We start from the raw sequence: 13,920 nt of genomic DNA, 5'->3' as shown, positions 1-13,920 counted from the left end.
GTATTGCTACCTTTTAATGCTACAATGAAAACAATTTGTCAAAGAAACTTATTGTACAGAACAACAAAATTAGACAGTTAAAAGCCTGGAGACCTCTGCATTAATTAATTGATTAACAATTCAGCATAACTGCTTAAAAACACAGCTGCACACAGGTGAATGGTGTCATTACCATGATTTTCTTAAAGCCAGTAGTGCAAAATTATAAAAAGTCCGATCACACAGGGTTTTTTGCCATATAGGTGTTTTGAAACCAGATACACAAAGGAACTAATTATGCAAACAAGGACTCTGAGCACTCATTTATTAACAACCTGTGACTGACAGTTTGTTAGGAAATAAGCACACTGTGGATAATCCTCTATTCCTACTTTTATAAAAAACACCCATCTCGCCCCTGCGGGCGGTTTATCCTTCAAGCTCGGGTCCTCTACCAGAGGCCTGGGAGCTTGAGGGTCCTGCGCAGTATCTTAGCTGTTCCCAGGACTGCGCTCTTCTGGACAGAGATCTCCGATGTTGTTCCCGGGATCTGCTGGAGACACTCGCCTATCTTGGGAGTCACCGCACCTAGTGCTCCGATTACCACGGGGACCACCGTTACCTTCACCCTCCACATCCTCTCGAGCTCTTCTCTGAGCCCTTGGTATTTCTCTAGCTTCTCATGTTCCTTCTTCCTGATATTGCTGTCATTCGGAACCGCTACATCGATCACTACGGCCGCCTTCTTCTGTTTGTCTACCACCACTATGTGCGGTTGGTTAGCCACCACCATTTTGTCCATCTGTATCTGGAAGTCCCACAGGATCTTAGCTCGGTCATTCTCCATCACCCTTGGGGGCATCTCCCATTTTGACCTCGGGACTTCCAGGTTATACTCGGCACAGATGTTCCTGTACACTATGCCGGCCACTTGGTTATGGCGTTCCATGTATGCCTTGCCTGCTAGCATCTTGCATGCATTTATTACTTCTAGGCTGTACTACTGTAATTCATTATTATCAGGATGTAATAAAAACTCACTGAAAAGTCTTCAGTTAATCCAAAATGCTGCAGCAAGAGTACTGACAGGGACTAGAAAGTGAGAGCATATTTCTCCTGTTTTGGCTTCCCTTCATTGGCTTCCTGTTAAATCCAGAATGAATTCAAAATCTTGCTCCTCACATACAAGGTCTTAAATAATCACGCCCCATCTTATCTTAATGACCTTGTAGTACCATATCACCCTATTAGAGCACTTCGCTCTCGCACTGCAGGCTTACTTGTTGTTCCTAGAGTATTTAAAAGTAGAATGGGAGGGAGAGCCTTCAGTTTTCAGGCCCCTCTTCTATGGAACCAGCTTCCATTGTGGATTCGGGAGACAGACGCTATCTCTACTTTTAGGATTAGGCTTAAAACTTTCCTTTTTGCTAAAGCATATAGTTAGGGCTGGACCAGGTGACCCTGAATCCTCCCTTAGTTATGCTGCAATAGACGTGTAGGCTGCCGGGGGATTCCCATGATGCATTGAGTTTTTCCTTTCCAGTCACCTTTCTCACTCACTATGTGTTAATAGACCTCTCTGCATCGAATCATATCTGTTATTAATCTCGGTCTTTCTTCCACAGCATGTCTTTCATCCTGTCTTCCTTCTCTCACCCCAACCAGTCGCAGCAGATGGCCCCGCCCCTCCCTGAGCCTGGTTCTGCCGGAGGTTTCGTCCTGTTAAAAGGGAGTTTTTCCTTCACACTGTTGCCAAAGTGCTTGCTCATAGGGGGTCATATGATTGTTGGGTTTTTCTCTGTATCTATTATTATAGGGTATACTGTACAATATAAAGTGCCTTAAGGCGACTTTTGTTGTGATTTGGTGCTATATAAATAAAATTGAATTGAACTGAATTGAATTAAATGGTCCAACATTGGAATTCATTTTGCTTTGCTTATTTATTTACTTTGCACTAGTGTTAGTCATTTGCATTTGAGTTCAAGTTCAGAAAAAGAGTGCAGATTTCTGTTACAACTAAGCAATAAAAGTTAAAGTAAAGTTAATAGCAAAAGAGTAAGAAGTGATGATAAAACAGAAAACACAACAAAGTTTCACTGAGAAAATAAGACGGCTGGATCACTGTATATTAAGATTTGTTGTGTAACTGTTAATGGTCAATCAAGTAGATTAATCTCTATACAGGTAAGACCCACAGTTTGACCTCAAATTAAAACTGTTTATTTTATGTGAAGGTTCATCCAGGTCATCGCAGTCTATGAAGCTGGAAAGAAAAGCATCTGGAAGTTTCTTGAACACGTTTTATCTCTCATCCGAGAAGCTTCTTTAGTTCTTAGAGCAATTGGTGGAATTCTCTAAAGTCCAGACGTGTTTCTTTCCAAGCTCCTTAGACTGATTATTTTCTATTGGCTAGATGGAAATTTTCATTACAGTAGATGTCTTCAGATGTTGTGAAGTTTTCATAGACTTGTTCTTCATCTTCATATTGGGCACAGGCACTCTGTTGTTTGGAGGTCTGCTTCTTCGAGTACATCACAACTTCTCGGTTTCCATAAATCTATTCAGACACCAATTAACACACACAATGTTATTTATGTATTTTGGAATCTATTATGAAGCAAAGATTTTAAAAAGTATTTTTCCTGCATTCAAACTAAAGTTGCCTTTTTAATGCAAGTTTCCACCAATGAGTATAACAATGGCTATTTGCTCATGATTACACACACACAGGCACGCTTATAAATCTCAACTTACATTTACTCAAGTGCCTTGAGCTGTGAATACTTTTGTGATTTTTTTTTATAATAAACTGAATTGAAATTAGTGCAAATAAGTTGCATGGTCCCAGACATTTTCCATTGTTGAGGAGTAGCAGGAATGCTCCGAGCAGCACTTCATTTCCACCACATGTACTTGTGATCTCATTCTTTCAGTCACTACCCACTGTTGCAGTCACTCATTTAAATCAATTTACAGTGGCTTGCAAAAGTATTCGGCCCCCTTGAACTTTTCCATATTTTGTCACATTACAGCCACAAACATGAATCAATTTTATTGGAATTCCACGTGAAAGACCAACACAAAGTGGTGTACACGTGAGAAGTGGAACGAAAATCATACATGATTCCAAACATTTTTTACAAATAAATAACTGCAGAGTGGGGTGTGCGTAATTATTCAGCCCCCTGAGTCAATACTTTGTAGAACCACCTTTTGGTGCAATTACAGCTGCCAGTCTTTTAGGGTGAGTCTCTACCAGCTTTGCACATCTAGAGACTGAAATTCTTGCCCATTCTTCTTTGCAAAACAGCTCCAGCTCAGTCAGATTAGATGGACAGCGTTTGTGAACAGCAGTTGTCAGATCTTGCCACAGATTCTCGATTGGATTTAGACACCAGACAGGTCAGGGATAAAGTTATTGAGAAATTTAAAAGCAGGCTTAGGCTACAAAAGATTTCCCAAGCCTTGAACATCCCACGGAGCACTGTTCAAGCGATCATTCAGAAATGGAAGGAGTATGGCACAACTGTAAACCTACCAAGACAAGGCCGTCCACCTAAACTCACAGGCCGAACAAGGAGAGCGCTGATCAGAAATGCAGCCAAGAGGCCCATGGTGACTCTGGACGAGCTGCAGAGATCTACAGCTCAGGTGGGGAATCTGTCCATAGGACAACTATTAGTCGTGCACTGCACAAAGTTGGCCTTTATGGAAGAGTGCAAGAAGAAAGCCATTGTTAACAGAAAACCATAAGAAGTCCCGTTTGCAGTTTGCCACAAGCCATGTGGGGACACAGCAAACATGTGGAAGAAGGTGCTCTGGTCAGATGAGACCAAAATGGAACTTTTGGCCAAAATGCAAAATGCTATGTGTGGCAGAAAACTAACACTGCACATCATTCTGAACACACCATCCCCACTGTCAAATATGGTGGTGGCAGCATCATGCTCTGGGGTGCTTCTCTTCAGCAGGGACAGGGAAGCTGGTCAGAGTTGATGGGAAAATGGATGGAGCCAAATACAGGGCGATCTTGGAAGAAAACCTCTTGGAGTCTGCAAAAGACTTGAGACTGGGGCGGAGGTTCACCTTCCAGCAGGACAGCGACCCTAAACATAAAGCCAGGGCAACAATGGAATGGTTTAAAACAAAACATATCCATGTGTTAGAATGGCCCAGTCAAAGTCCAGATCTAAATCCAATCGAGAATCTGTGGCAAGATCTGAAAACTGCTGTTCACAAACGCTGTCCATCTAATCTGACTGAGCTGGAGCTGTTTTGCAAAGAAGAATGGGCAAGGATTTCAGTCTCTAGATGTGCACAGCTGGTAGAGACATACCCTAAAAGACTGGCAGCTGTAATTGCACCAAAAGGTGGTTCTACAAAGTATTGACTCAGGGGCTGAATAATTACGCACACCCCACTTTTCAGTTATTTATTTGTAAAAATGTTTGGAATCATGTATGATTTTCGTTCCACTTCTCACGTGTACACCACTTTGTATTGGTCTTTCACGTGGAATTCCATTAAAATTGATTCATGTTTGTGGCTGTAATGTGACAAAATGTGGAAAAGTTCAAGGGGGCCGAATACTTTTGCAAGCCACTGTAAATGACTAACTAAAAGTGGTTTCTCTTGTTCTTGATGTACAGTATTGAGAAATGGTTAGAAAAGTTTTATGGCATATGATATGTCAGTGCTCACTGATTTTAACTGTCTTTTACTTTAACAGTTTTTCAATTATATTGGTTGACTATTCACATAATTAGAGTTTTTATTGTTGAGTTAGTCTGTTAAGCCCCAGGAATGTTTCTGAGGTTCCTGTTTAAAAATCACAATCACAAAATGAATTGACCATTTCTCTGCAAATACAAACTCTGTAAACAATCTTGGTATCAAAAGAAAGCAAAAAATATGCAGAAGTTTTTCCAGGCCTGGTCTTTTATAGCATATAACCCCTAAAAATATGCTGCAGTAGATTAAAAACTGAAGGAACCCACGAATCAATATATGGACATTACCTGGGCAAAGATTGCTCTACTTCACCTCAGCAATATCAGAGTTACAGAGGTTTTATTAGGGACATAGCTAGATTTTGTTGGTTGGCAGAATTTGGCCTAATCTGTGAAAGTTGAAATTTCTTCAGTATTGAATAGCAGAAATAAGGCTTTGTCAGAGGTCATTTTTGGAGAAAAATAATTAAAAATCTGCAACCGACAGTAGTGTACACAACAGTAGATTGGTGTGTAATAAGCAAGCGAAAAGGCAGAAAATACAGACTTTTGATGGGAAACTGTTCTCAAAGTACACAGAGAGCTTTGCAGCAAGTGCGATTCTATCGTGGTTGAAGCAACATATCAATTTAGAAAATTTACAAGTCTGGGCCTTTTTAAACAAAACATAAATTATAAATGACTCGAGACTTTTGCACTGTATTGTATGAAACGCAAGAATCAGTTTGTTTTTTGCATAATCCCATATGTTTATGGTGAGACATGTTATAGATATGACACACTTTGTATTTTAGTTTTCTTACATTATTTTCCATTGCAGCCATCACTTCCTCTGAACCTTCTGCCTTGAGTGCATTTCTGTCCACGATGGCTTCATCTTCTGAAAACACACAGCATAAAACATGGTTATGCTCTTTTTGCATGCACATTTGAGTGGATGACTTTGTGCATGTGTATGAATGTAAAATATACCTTTTACTTTGTGATGTTTCCACTTGTAAACTACAACCACAAGGATGCCTATCAATAACAGCAGAATAGGGGGAACGGCGAAAAAGAACATAAAGTGCTGAATCTGAAAAAGAGAAACCAAAACAGAATGCACTAAAAATAAAAACTTCCTTTTTATGCATTTAAGGACACATAGCAGAACTGTGGGTTTCGATTACATTTGTATTAATAGTTACAGCTGTTGACTACTGGTGCACACACCCATAGTTGTTTTTGCACTTAGGATCATTTTGGTGTGATGTACATTCCCCAGGGGACTTACTGAAACTGTAGCCATGAAAAAGTAAAAGTAACCAAAGCTTATGGAGTGACAACATACTTGATCTCACAACATTAAATCCCAGGGGTACTGAAAAACCAGTATTGTATATACTGTACCTTTAATAGGTTGATTAGGAGTTTGTGTTTGAGTTTTTCCAAGAGTTTTCATTGTAGAAGTTATAGTTTGTCCAAGATTTTCTACTGTAGGAGGTACAGTTTTTCCAGGAGTTTTTACTGTAGAAGCTACAGTGCTGGTATGCTGCAGAAAGACTGTTGGAGAAAAAAAAAAAACCTCTTAGTTCTCTTAGAAATGTTACTTTAACACAAGAATCACATTTTAGTAGAATGACTATGCAGAGGGTCCTGACTGATACCCCAAGAATCTTAAACTATTCACACAACTGAAATTAGATTATTAATTAATTATTTTATTTATTTATTCATTTATGTAGCAAACCAGCCAGTAAAGAAGACTAAAAAATTGGCCTCTAGTTCTGTTTGGCATGTATTCTGTGCTTTGTGCGAAACATTATGGAGTTGTCATAATTCTATCACACTACAAACAATTGAATCACCAGCCGCAGTGTATGCTTTAAAAGCAGTTTAAAAAAAAGATGTAACTCATAGCTCTGTCCATTTTTCCTTCATTTAAATGTGTTCATCTCACCGACTGACAGCTGAATCTTAACATAGTTTCCAACTCTCCACCGTGAGTCTGACCCACACCAGTATGTCCCAGCATCTGCTTCTTCTAGCTTTGTGATCATCACTGAGAAAGAGCTGGAATAAATATCATCTCGTAGTGCGAATCTGCTTTCACTCATCACCATGTCTCTGCAGCTGTTGCGGTGGTCTCCCTTACAGAGGAACTTCTTGTTATCCCGATGTTGTTGAGGATAAGGGCACTGCAAAGTTAGTGGATGTCCCACAGTACCTGTTATTTCAGTTGACCTGACACAGCACCACTCTGTCAGATGGAAAGAGAAAAACTATTAAAGACTCATAAAATATTCAACTTTTTTAAAGAGTCTTTTAGAAGAAACTGTTTTCTTTTGATTGGTATAATGAGATATTACTATGACCTCTCACCTTTGACTCTTAGCTCAACAGCAGAGAAAACATCATGGTCAGAGTTTGTTTGAACACCACAAAGGTAATGCCCTGAATCACTTTGGGTCAAACTGCTAATTGTCACTGTGAATATTCTTGACATCTTTTCATCATCAAGACTGAATCGTCCATTTTCTCTGTTGTTAGAGGTGATTAGTGCCCGCTGCAGACATGTGGAGGGCCGGTTTCCTCTGCAGATGTACTTCAGGTTGTTCTGGTACTGATTCTCATAAGGGCAATTGATGGACTCAGAGTATCCCTCATAACTTTCAATATTGGTCACAGTATCACAGCAGTGGTCTGTCAAAAAGATAATTTTATTAGTTTTACAGAACACAGTGTTTTCTGTCAGCTGATATAATGAGATGTTACTATGAACGCTCACCTTTAACTTTCAGCTCAAAAGCACAGAAAAGATGCAGGTCAGAGTTTCTTTGGATGCCACAAAGGTAACGCCCTGAATCACTTTGGGTCAAACTGCTAATCTTTGTTGTGAATTTTGTTGACATGTTTTCATCATTAAGTCTGAATCGCCCATTTTGTTTGTTGTCAGAGGTGATTAGTGCCTGTTGCAGACATATGGAGGGCCGTGTTCCTTTGCAGATGTACTTCAGGTTGTTCTGGTATTGAGACTCATACAGACAACTGAAGGACACTGAATATCCTGCATAACTTTCAACTTCTTTCACACTGTTACAGCAGCTGTCTGTCAAAAAGATAAATAGCATCACAAGACACACTACAGCAATAGAATAGAGATATGATGTTTTATTTATTTAGCTTGCTGCAACAAGATTGTAATGATCTTAAGAAAATCTGAACCAAAGTGAAACATTTATAATGACTAAAACTGAGGTGCATCAGTAGGTCATATTTTTAGCAGTAAACGCAAGTAATGTTTTATCAGTCATGTTTTTATCTGTTGTTACCTTGTAACCTCTACAGTAACAAATGATTTATATACACAAATTTCACTTGAATTCAACATATAATTAATTTTTGGTACGTCTTCATTTTCCTTTAATAGTATGTTGATTCTATAGCAGAAATAGCAGGTAAAAGCAGTAGATTTAACTTTCTTTTTTAAATTCAGTTTGTCCATGTGCTTATTTACCTGGTACCAATTTCAGCTTAACTTCAGTGTAGATATCTTTCCCAGTTCTGGTCACTCCACACCAGTATTTCCCAGCATCCGTGGAATGAAGATCAAAGATAGTTGTTGTGAAGATTCGTGCCGTTTTGTCATCATGGGTCCTGTATTTGTTTTTCACTGGGTTTGAGGTTGTAATAAGAACATCGCCACTACCACAGTCGTTCCTACACAGATACTTTTGATAAGATTGATAACCTGGACCGTAAGAGCAGGAAATTTTAACCTCACTCCCCAGATATCCAGTCACATGGATCACCCCTACTGCACTGGTCACACATATCAGAGCAACTGTAAAGAAAAGACAGGATAACAAATATTTATTTAATATTTATTTATTTTGCCATCTCAGCATTCATATTAGCAATGCTATTGCTATATAATTAAAATATCAAAATCAACAGAAGGCGTGGCATTCTGCTCTGCACTGCAAAAAATATTTACACATTTAATCTAGATTTACCTTTAATTGTCATCTTTTTACTAATGTACTTATTTAAATAACTTACTGCAGATGGTAAACAGGAGATTCTGAAGGCTCCACATCTTTGCTTTGCTTCTTAGAAGAAGAAACCTGACAGGAAATAAAGTCAAAATGTGACGCCCACAGTTTGAAATATCCTCATCTTGGCAATTATTAAGCTTTTTACTTCTGCATTTAGATAAACACACACACACACACAAGGCGGCACAAGACACCGGAAACCACAAAGAATAACCAAGCAATCCAAGTAACAAGACAGCAGCAGGGTAGACCTGTAACAACTGAGAGAAAAACACCCAGCTGGTCCTTACAAGGAACCTCTGATTAGAAACCTAGGGAAAGGGTGAATAACTAATCAGAGAAAAACATGTTCTTAGAGTGGCTGAATCTGGCCCAGCCACCAGACACTTGTCCTTGACCCTGTGGCCCTAGCCTGGCAGGGTGGGATCCTGGTGACCCTATCCCAGGCCGGATGAACTGGACCTTTGATTTTTATTTTTTTATTTTTGTTATGTGACAACCCCTATGTCTGTTTGCCTTGGGAGGGCCTACCTTGGCCAAATTGCTCCAGACAACACATCTCTTGTAATCACTGGAAAACACAATCCCCTCTGATGTGATAAGGTGGCGACTCACAGAGGTGGCCTGAGGGTTTCATCTTTGCTTTGTGTAGCAAAGATGCTGCACAGGACCCTCCTCAAGCGCCCAGGCCTCTAGTAGAGGACCGAAGCTTGAAGGATACACCACCCACAGGGGCGAAAGGGGAATTTATTTTTATTTTTTGTTAAAGTGAATTCCTTAACTTCTAGTTTAGTTTTTTTATGAATTGCTCACTTTCTATGTACAATTGAACCTTAACAATTTATTTAAACTGAAGAAAAAAAAAACCTTGTGATTGACTTTAGTGTAGATATTTTTCCTGCCCCAAACCAGTAATTTCCAGCATGCATAGAATGTGGATGTGGGGATCAGAGTGGAAAATATTTTCAGTATTGAAAAAATTAGGCAAGAATTACAGGCTATTTCATGTCATAACTATGTGAAAGCCAAGTTATAGCCAAACTATCAGCACAGAGGGGATGGCACATTCTTAGATGGCCCTTACAATTACAGCATTTTAGTTAGTTATTTATGAAATTGCTGACATATGCCATCTAGTGGTAAAAGAAGTATTCAGAAGCTTTACAAAAAGCAGTGCAGCATAAAATTAGAAATAAAATTAGTATAGTGGATGATTTTAACATTCATTTAGATGCTGAAAAAAAAAACGGACTCAACTTTGCTTTTAATTTATTACTACTATTATACCACACAACTATCACTTTAATCCTTTAATTACACTTTGGATCTTGTTTTGACATATAGTACAGAAACCTGAGATCCTCTTTTGTCCGGTGGTTCCTTAATTACAGTCAAATTGTCAATAAATACGATAGTAAAGAGAAGACTCCAACTATCAGATTACCTTATCCTGCCATACACCCAAATATATTTAGACACTGGGCTCTAAGGAACTTTATCTGCTGATGAAACATGAGATCATGACACAGTCCACAAGATTGGCAGAAAGTCTAAACAGAAGAAACTGAAGTGCAAGGAAAATAAAAACCTGGGAAGAGCGGAACAGAATGGAAAAAACAAACAAGTAAAAAAAAACTAACAAAGACCACAGGAAAACACACACACACACACACACACACACACACACACACACACACACACACACACAGAGGGGTTGTGTAAAAAATCCTGTCAAATCATTAGTTATTAGTTATTAAGAAAAGTGTGATAAAGTCAAACATTTATTGACATTCAACATTTAATATCAAAATCAAGTGACATTCGAACTAAAGATATGTAACACAGCTTTTATAGAGTATAGTCTTTTACAGACTCACCAACACCCATTAGTATTGGATTCTGATAGTTTGTCCAACATACTAATTTGAAAAACTCCAGCATAATTCAGTGTTACACTGAAACAGCAGAGGGCTCGGTGTGAGATAATGAGTGAGACTGAAAGGTGTGTTTTTCCTTTTTTCTCTTACTTTCAGTAAACTAACTTTCAGTTTACTGGAAAGTAGAAATTGGTATTCTGGTTTGAATAGCCGACCAGAGAGCTGTTTTAGAACTAAAAATTAGTGCACATTCTGAGTTTTTAAGCCAGAGATGAGGGTTAACTCGTGGTTTCTCATGTTTAATCAGTCTGTCATGAAAATAGTATCAAAGATACCGATCACCTTAATGTAGCAGATTTATTATTAGCTTATCAGCCTGGCACTGAATGGAACACAAAAATGGGACTAACTAAAAGCACACCTGAAAGTCTGTAGCAACTAAAACTAAGAAAAATAGTGAATCCAATGCAAAGGAAGACCAAAACTGACCAGAATCACTAAATATATACAAGGCTACAAGGGAGGTAACAAAGAATAAGAAGTACAACCAGTATTAAAAAGCATGAAGATAAACCCATTAGCAACCAAAAGTAAACATGAAGTTATAACAAAAACTCAAAAGCCAGGGACCAAGACCGAGGGCTGTCACATTCTCACTGCATGTCATGTTGCAATATGTTCACAGACTCTATTTTATTGTTACACTCTTGTTTCATCAGGCAAAGGAGTTTATGTCCACCAGTGGGGAAAAAAGAACAACATTATTCTTACTTGCTTATATATATATAAAAAAAAACACTGAACCGTAAAGCTTTGAATTTGATGTACTCCTTAAGTAAAATCACTGAATTTTTATCAGTACAATACACTTCCAGTATAAGCATAAAATGATTTCTTCTGCAAAAAGTGTTCCATGCAACTGATATGTAATGTATTATATTGCTTATGGCTTTTAAAGATTGAACATTTAACACATGGAAGTGAGCTCCAACTGGACCTAGCCTGTTTGCCCTAATTTGTAGATTCATATTCAGAAAAGCATCCAGTATGTGTCAGATAAATGTAGAAAAGAATCATTGTTTCTCTTTAAGTGCCTGATGAAGAGCTGAATATGTCAAAACATGACTGACTGAATGAAGCATTTTAATATTTTTAAAGGGGTTTGCCTAGGCGTGTGTTTCAATACTAAACACAAATGAAAAAATATATAAAATAACAAAAAAACCCCATTCATATAATATTATATTTCAATATATAAATATGCACAGAGTATTTTTCCTGATAATAATAAACAAGTCTGGATCACAAGACATGAAAATGTTGAACAACAGCGGTACATTGCTGTGAATTTCGTTTTAAAGATGAAACAAACAGGATAATCTGTATTTGTCAGGGAGTGCTGTGTGCAGGCAGGAGATTGGACGCAAAATGCAGGACTCATCACGCATGGGAATGAACTCAAAAAATGCAGCTTTATTTGCTGATACAGGAAAAGATACAACATTAAACTGAGCTGGGAAAAATATAAACTAAACCTCACAGAGAGGCACACAAGGGAACACACAGCATGAGGGACAACGCGACACGGAACAGAGGGAAATTCTGATATAAATACACAGAAGGTAATGAGGGTCGTGGGAACACACGGGGAGCACAGCTGAGGACAGTTACGCATAACAAGACAGGGAGGACACAGAACTGAAAATACTGACCCAAGACGCAGACCTTAAATGTAACACAAGAAGAACATGGAGACGCAGACAGGAGCATGGGGAGAGCACAGACATTAACAGGCTGGGAAAACATGGAATAAAACACAAAGGGAAACAAGGCACAGGAACTAAGAACTAAATAAACACAGACACACAAAAGGGAGACAGAGGGCAAAGACACAAGGGGAAATCTAATAAACTATACTGAACAGACAACCTAGGGATCTTTGGAATACAAACGAACTAAATACAGAACGTCAAAACTCAAAACACCGGGTCAGAAGTCCCAGGACCATGACAGTATTAACTTAAGACCCACAGTTTGAATATATATTTATCTTTTGTTAGCTTTATGGTAATTTTCATTGCAGTAGAATTCTTCAGTTGTAAAGTTTTTGTAATCTGGTTCATCTCCACCTGGATCATCCAAGTGGTTCAAGGCGCTTTGCTGTTTGAAGGTCACCACAAATTCTTGATTTCCATAAATCTAAAGAATCAACAAAGATAATTAGAGACTAGAGAACCACACATGCTGCAGAGAATCCGATTGCTGTATATGGTTATACACAGGCTCATATGATAATGACTACTTTTATTACAAGAATTATAATAAAAATGTTTTAAATGCAGAAGTTTTCCCTAAGATAGACACTGACTGAACCACAGAAGCTACAAATTCTAAAACTGGATGACTCCCACACATCATAGCATGACTATAAAGTCCATTAATTTGCAGTTAATGCCCCATTATGCTAAAGAAGCATAAAACAGGCTGAGTGTGCTCTTCTGTTAAATTTTCACTTTTCTGTTCGATACCACTCTATAAAATTTATTTTGATCACTAAGTCATTTTCAGTTTCCAAGACTTCTGTATAAGCTCTCCTCGGGCGTCCCTGAGATAACAAGTTTATTAGTCCAAACCAAATTAGACTGATAACCAGTTAGCTGGTCGATGTCTCAGTTTATTACCAATAATCTTGCTCTAAAGTTCAGACTGCTTAAAGATTTCATACATATCTTCATAGAAATTAACACAATTTCCAATTCCAGTTTTAGCTATTCAAACATCAGCTTGCTACTTTGTTCTCTCTGACAAGAACAATATAAAAAGGATACATTTAAAAAGTCTAAGTTGTGCCACTCTGTGAAATACCCCACTCTGTGAAATACATATATATATATATATATATATATATATATATATATATATATATATATATATATTATATACATATATATATATATATATATATATATGTATATATATATATATATATTGCCAAGCAAAGACTCACAGCCTTGGCCAGCCGCTTGAGGAGGTACACCAGAGAGATAGAAGGCAGGAGAATAAACCACCTGTTCTCCACAGAACCAGCAAAGGTGTACTCTCAGTGGCAAGGGAACAATAAGAGAACAGCACCACCAAGGCTGGAGACGGAGCAATACTGGAAGAGCATATGGGAGAAGGGCGCAACCCATAACGGCAATGCTCAGTGGCTAGTGGATTTGAGGGCAGCCCATAGCGACCTCCTGAACAGGGTCCAGTAACCATCACAGTGGCAGATATCCAAGAAAGGGTCTC

General features: G+C 38.3%; 2 protein-coding genes across 3 annotated transcripts in view; both read right to left on the bottom strand.

Moving 5' to 3' along the window:
• Positions 1 to 1,871: 1,871 nt before the first annotated feature.
• LOC116335593 (polymeric immunoglobulin receptor-like) lies at positions 1,872 to 8,809 on the bottom strand. 2 transcript variants are annotated; one of them, XM_039613274.1, is made up of 9 exons: positions 8,754 to 8,809; positions 8,209 to 8,535; positions 7,480 to 7,800; positions 7,074 to 7,394; positions 6,652 to 6,951; positions 6,102 to 6,254; positions 5,685 to 5,732; positions 5,516 to 5,592; positions 1,872 to 2,539 (listed from the first exon to the last, which is right to left on the bottom strand). In XM_039613274.1, the coding sequence occupies exons 1-9, from the start codon at positions 8,788 to 8,790 to the stop codon at positions 2,378 to 2,380; spliced, it is 1,746 nt and encodes a 581-aa protein (XP_039469208.1). In that variant the 5' UTR covers positions 8,791 to 8,809; the 3' UTR covers positions 1,872 to 2,377. The 2 variants fall into 2 exon arrangements, 1 of the variants encoding a protein (XP_039469208.1); XR_005613355.1 differs by having other exon boundaries at positions 2,493 to 2,539; positions 5,685 to 5,787.
• Positions 8,810 to 12,102: 3,293 nt separating this feature from the next.
• The window catches only part of LOC116320866 (polymeric immunoglobulin receptor-like), an 8,431-nt gene continuing 6,613 nt past the window's right edge, over positions 12,103 to 13,920 (bottom strand). Inside the window, exon 7 of the mRNA XM_039613284.1 lies at positions 12,103 to 12,825. Within this exon, the coding sequence (XP_039469218.1) occupies positions 12,673 to 12,825 (153 nt within the window). The 3' untranslated portion in view covers positions 12,103 to 12,672. The remainder of the gene's footprint in view (positions 12,826 to 13,920) is intronic.

The sequence above is a fragment of the Oreochromis aureus genome, linkage group 6 (assembly GCF_013358895.1).
Source record: "Oreochromis aureus strain Israel breed Guangdong linkage group 6, ZZ_aureus, whole genome shotgun sequence".
Lineage (NCBI taxonomy): Eukaryota > Metazoa > Chordata > Actinopteri > Cichliformes > Cichlidae > Oreochromis > Oreochromis aureus.
Note: the sequence above shows the minus strand (reverse complement) of the source record. Positions and strands in the feature narration are given on the sequence as shown.

Bases quoted from the DNA above. Each gene is read 5' to 3' on its own strand.
- LOC116335593 (XM_039613274.1), bottom strand. From the start codon at position 8,790: ATGTGGAGCCTTCAGAATCTCCTGTTTACCATCTGCA. The intron at 6,952-7,073 runs GTGAGAGGTCAT...TCCATCTGACAG, and splicing joins TGTTGAGCTAAGAGTCAAAG to AGTGGTGCTGTGTCAGGTCA. The intron at 5,733-6,101 runs GTACAGTATATA...TGTTATTGATAG, and splicing joins TCCTAATCAACCTATTAAAG to GCATCCTTGTGGTTGTAGTT.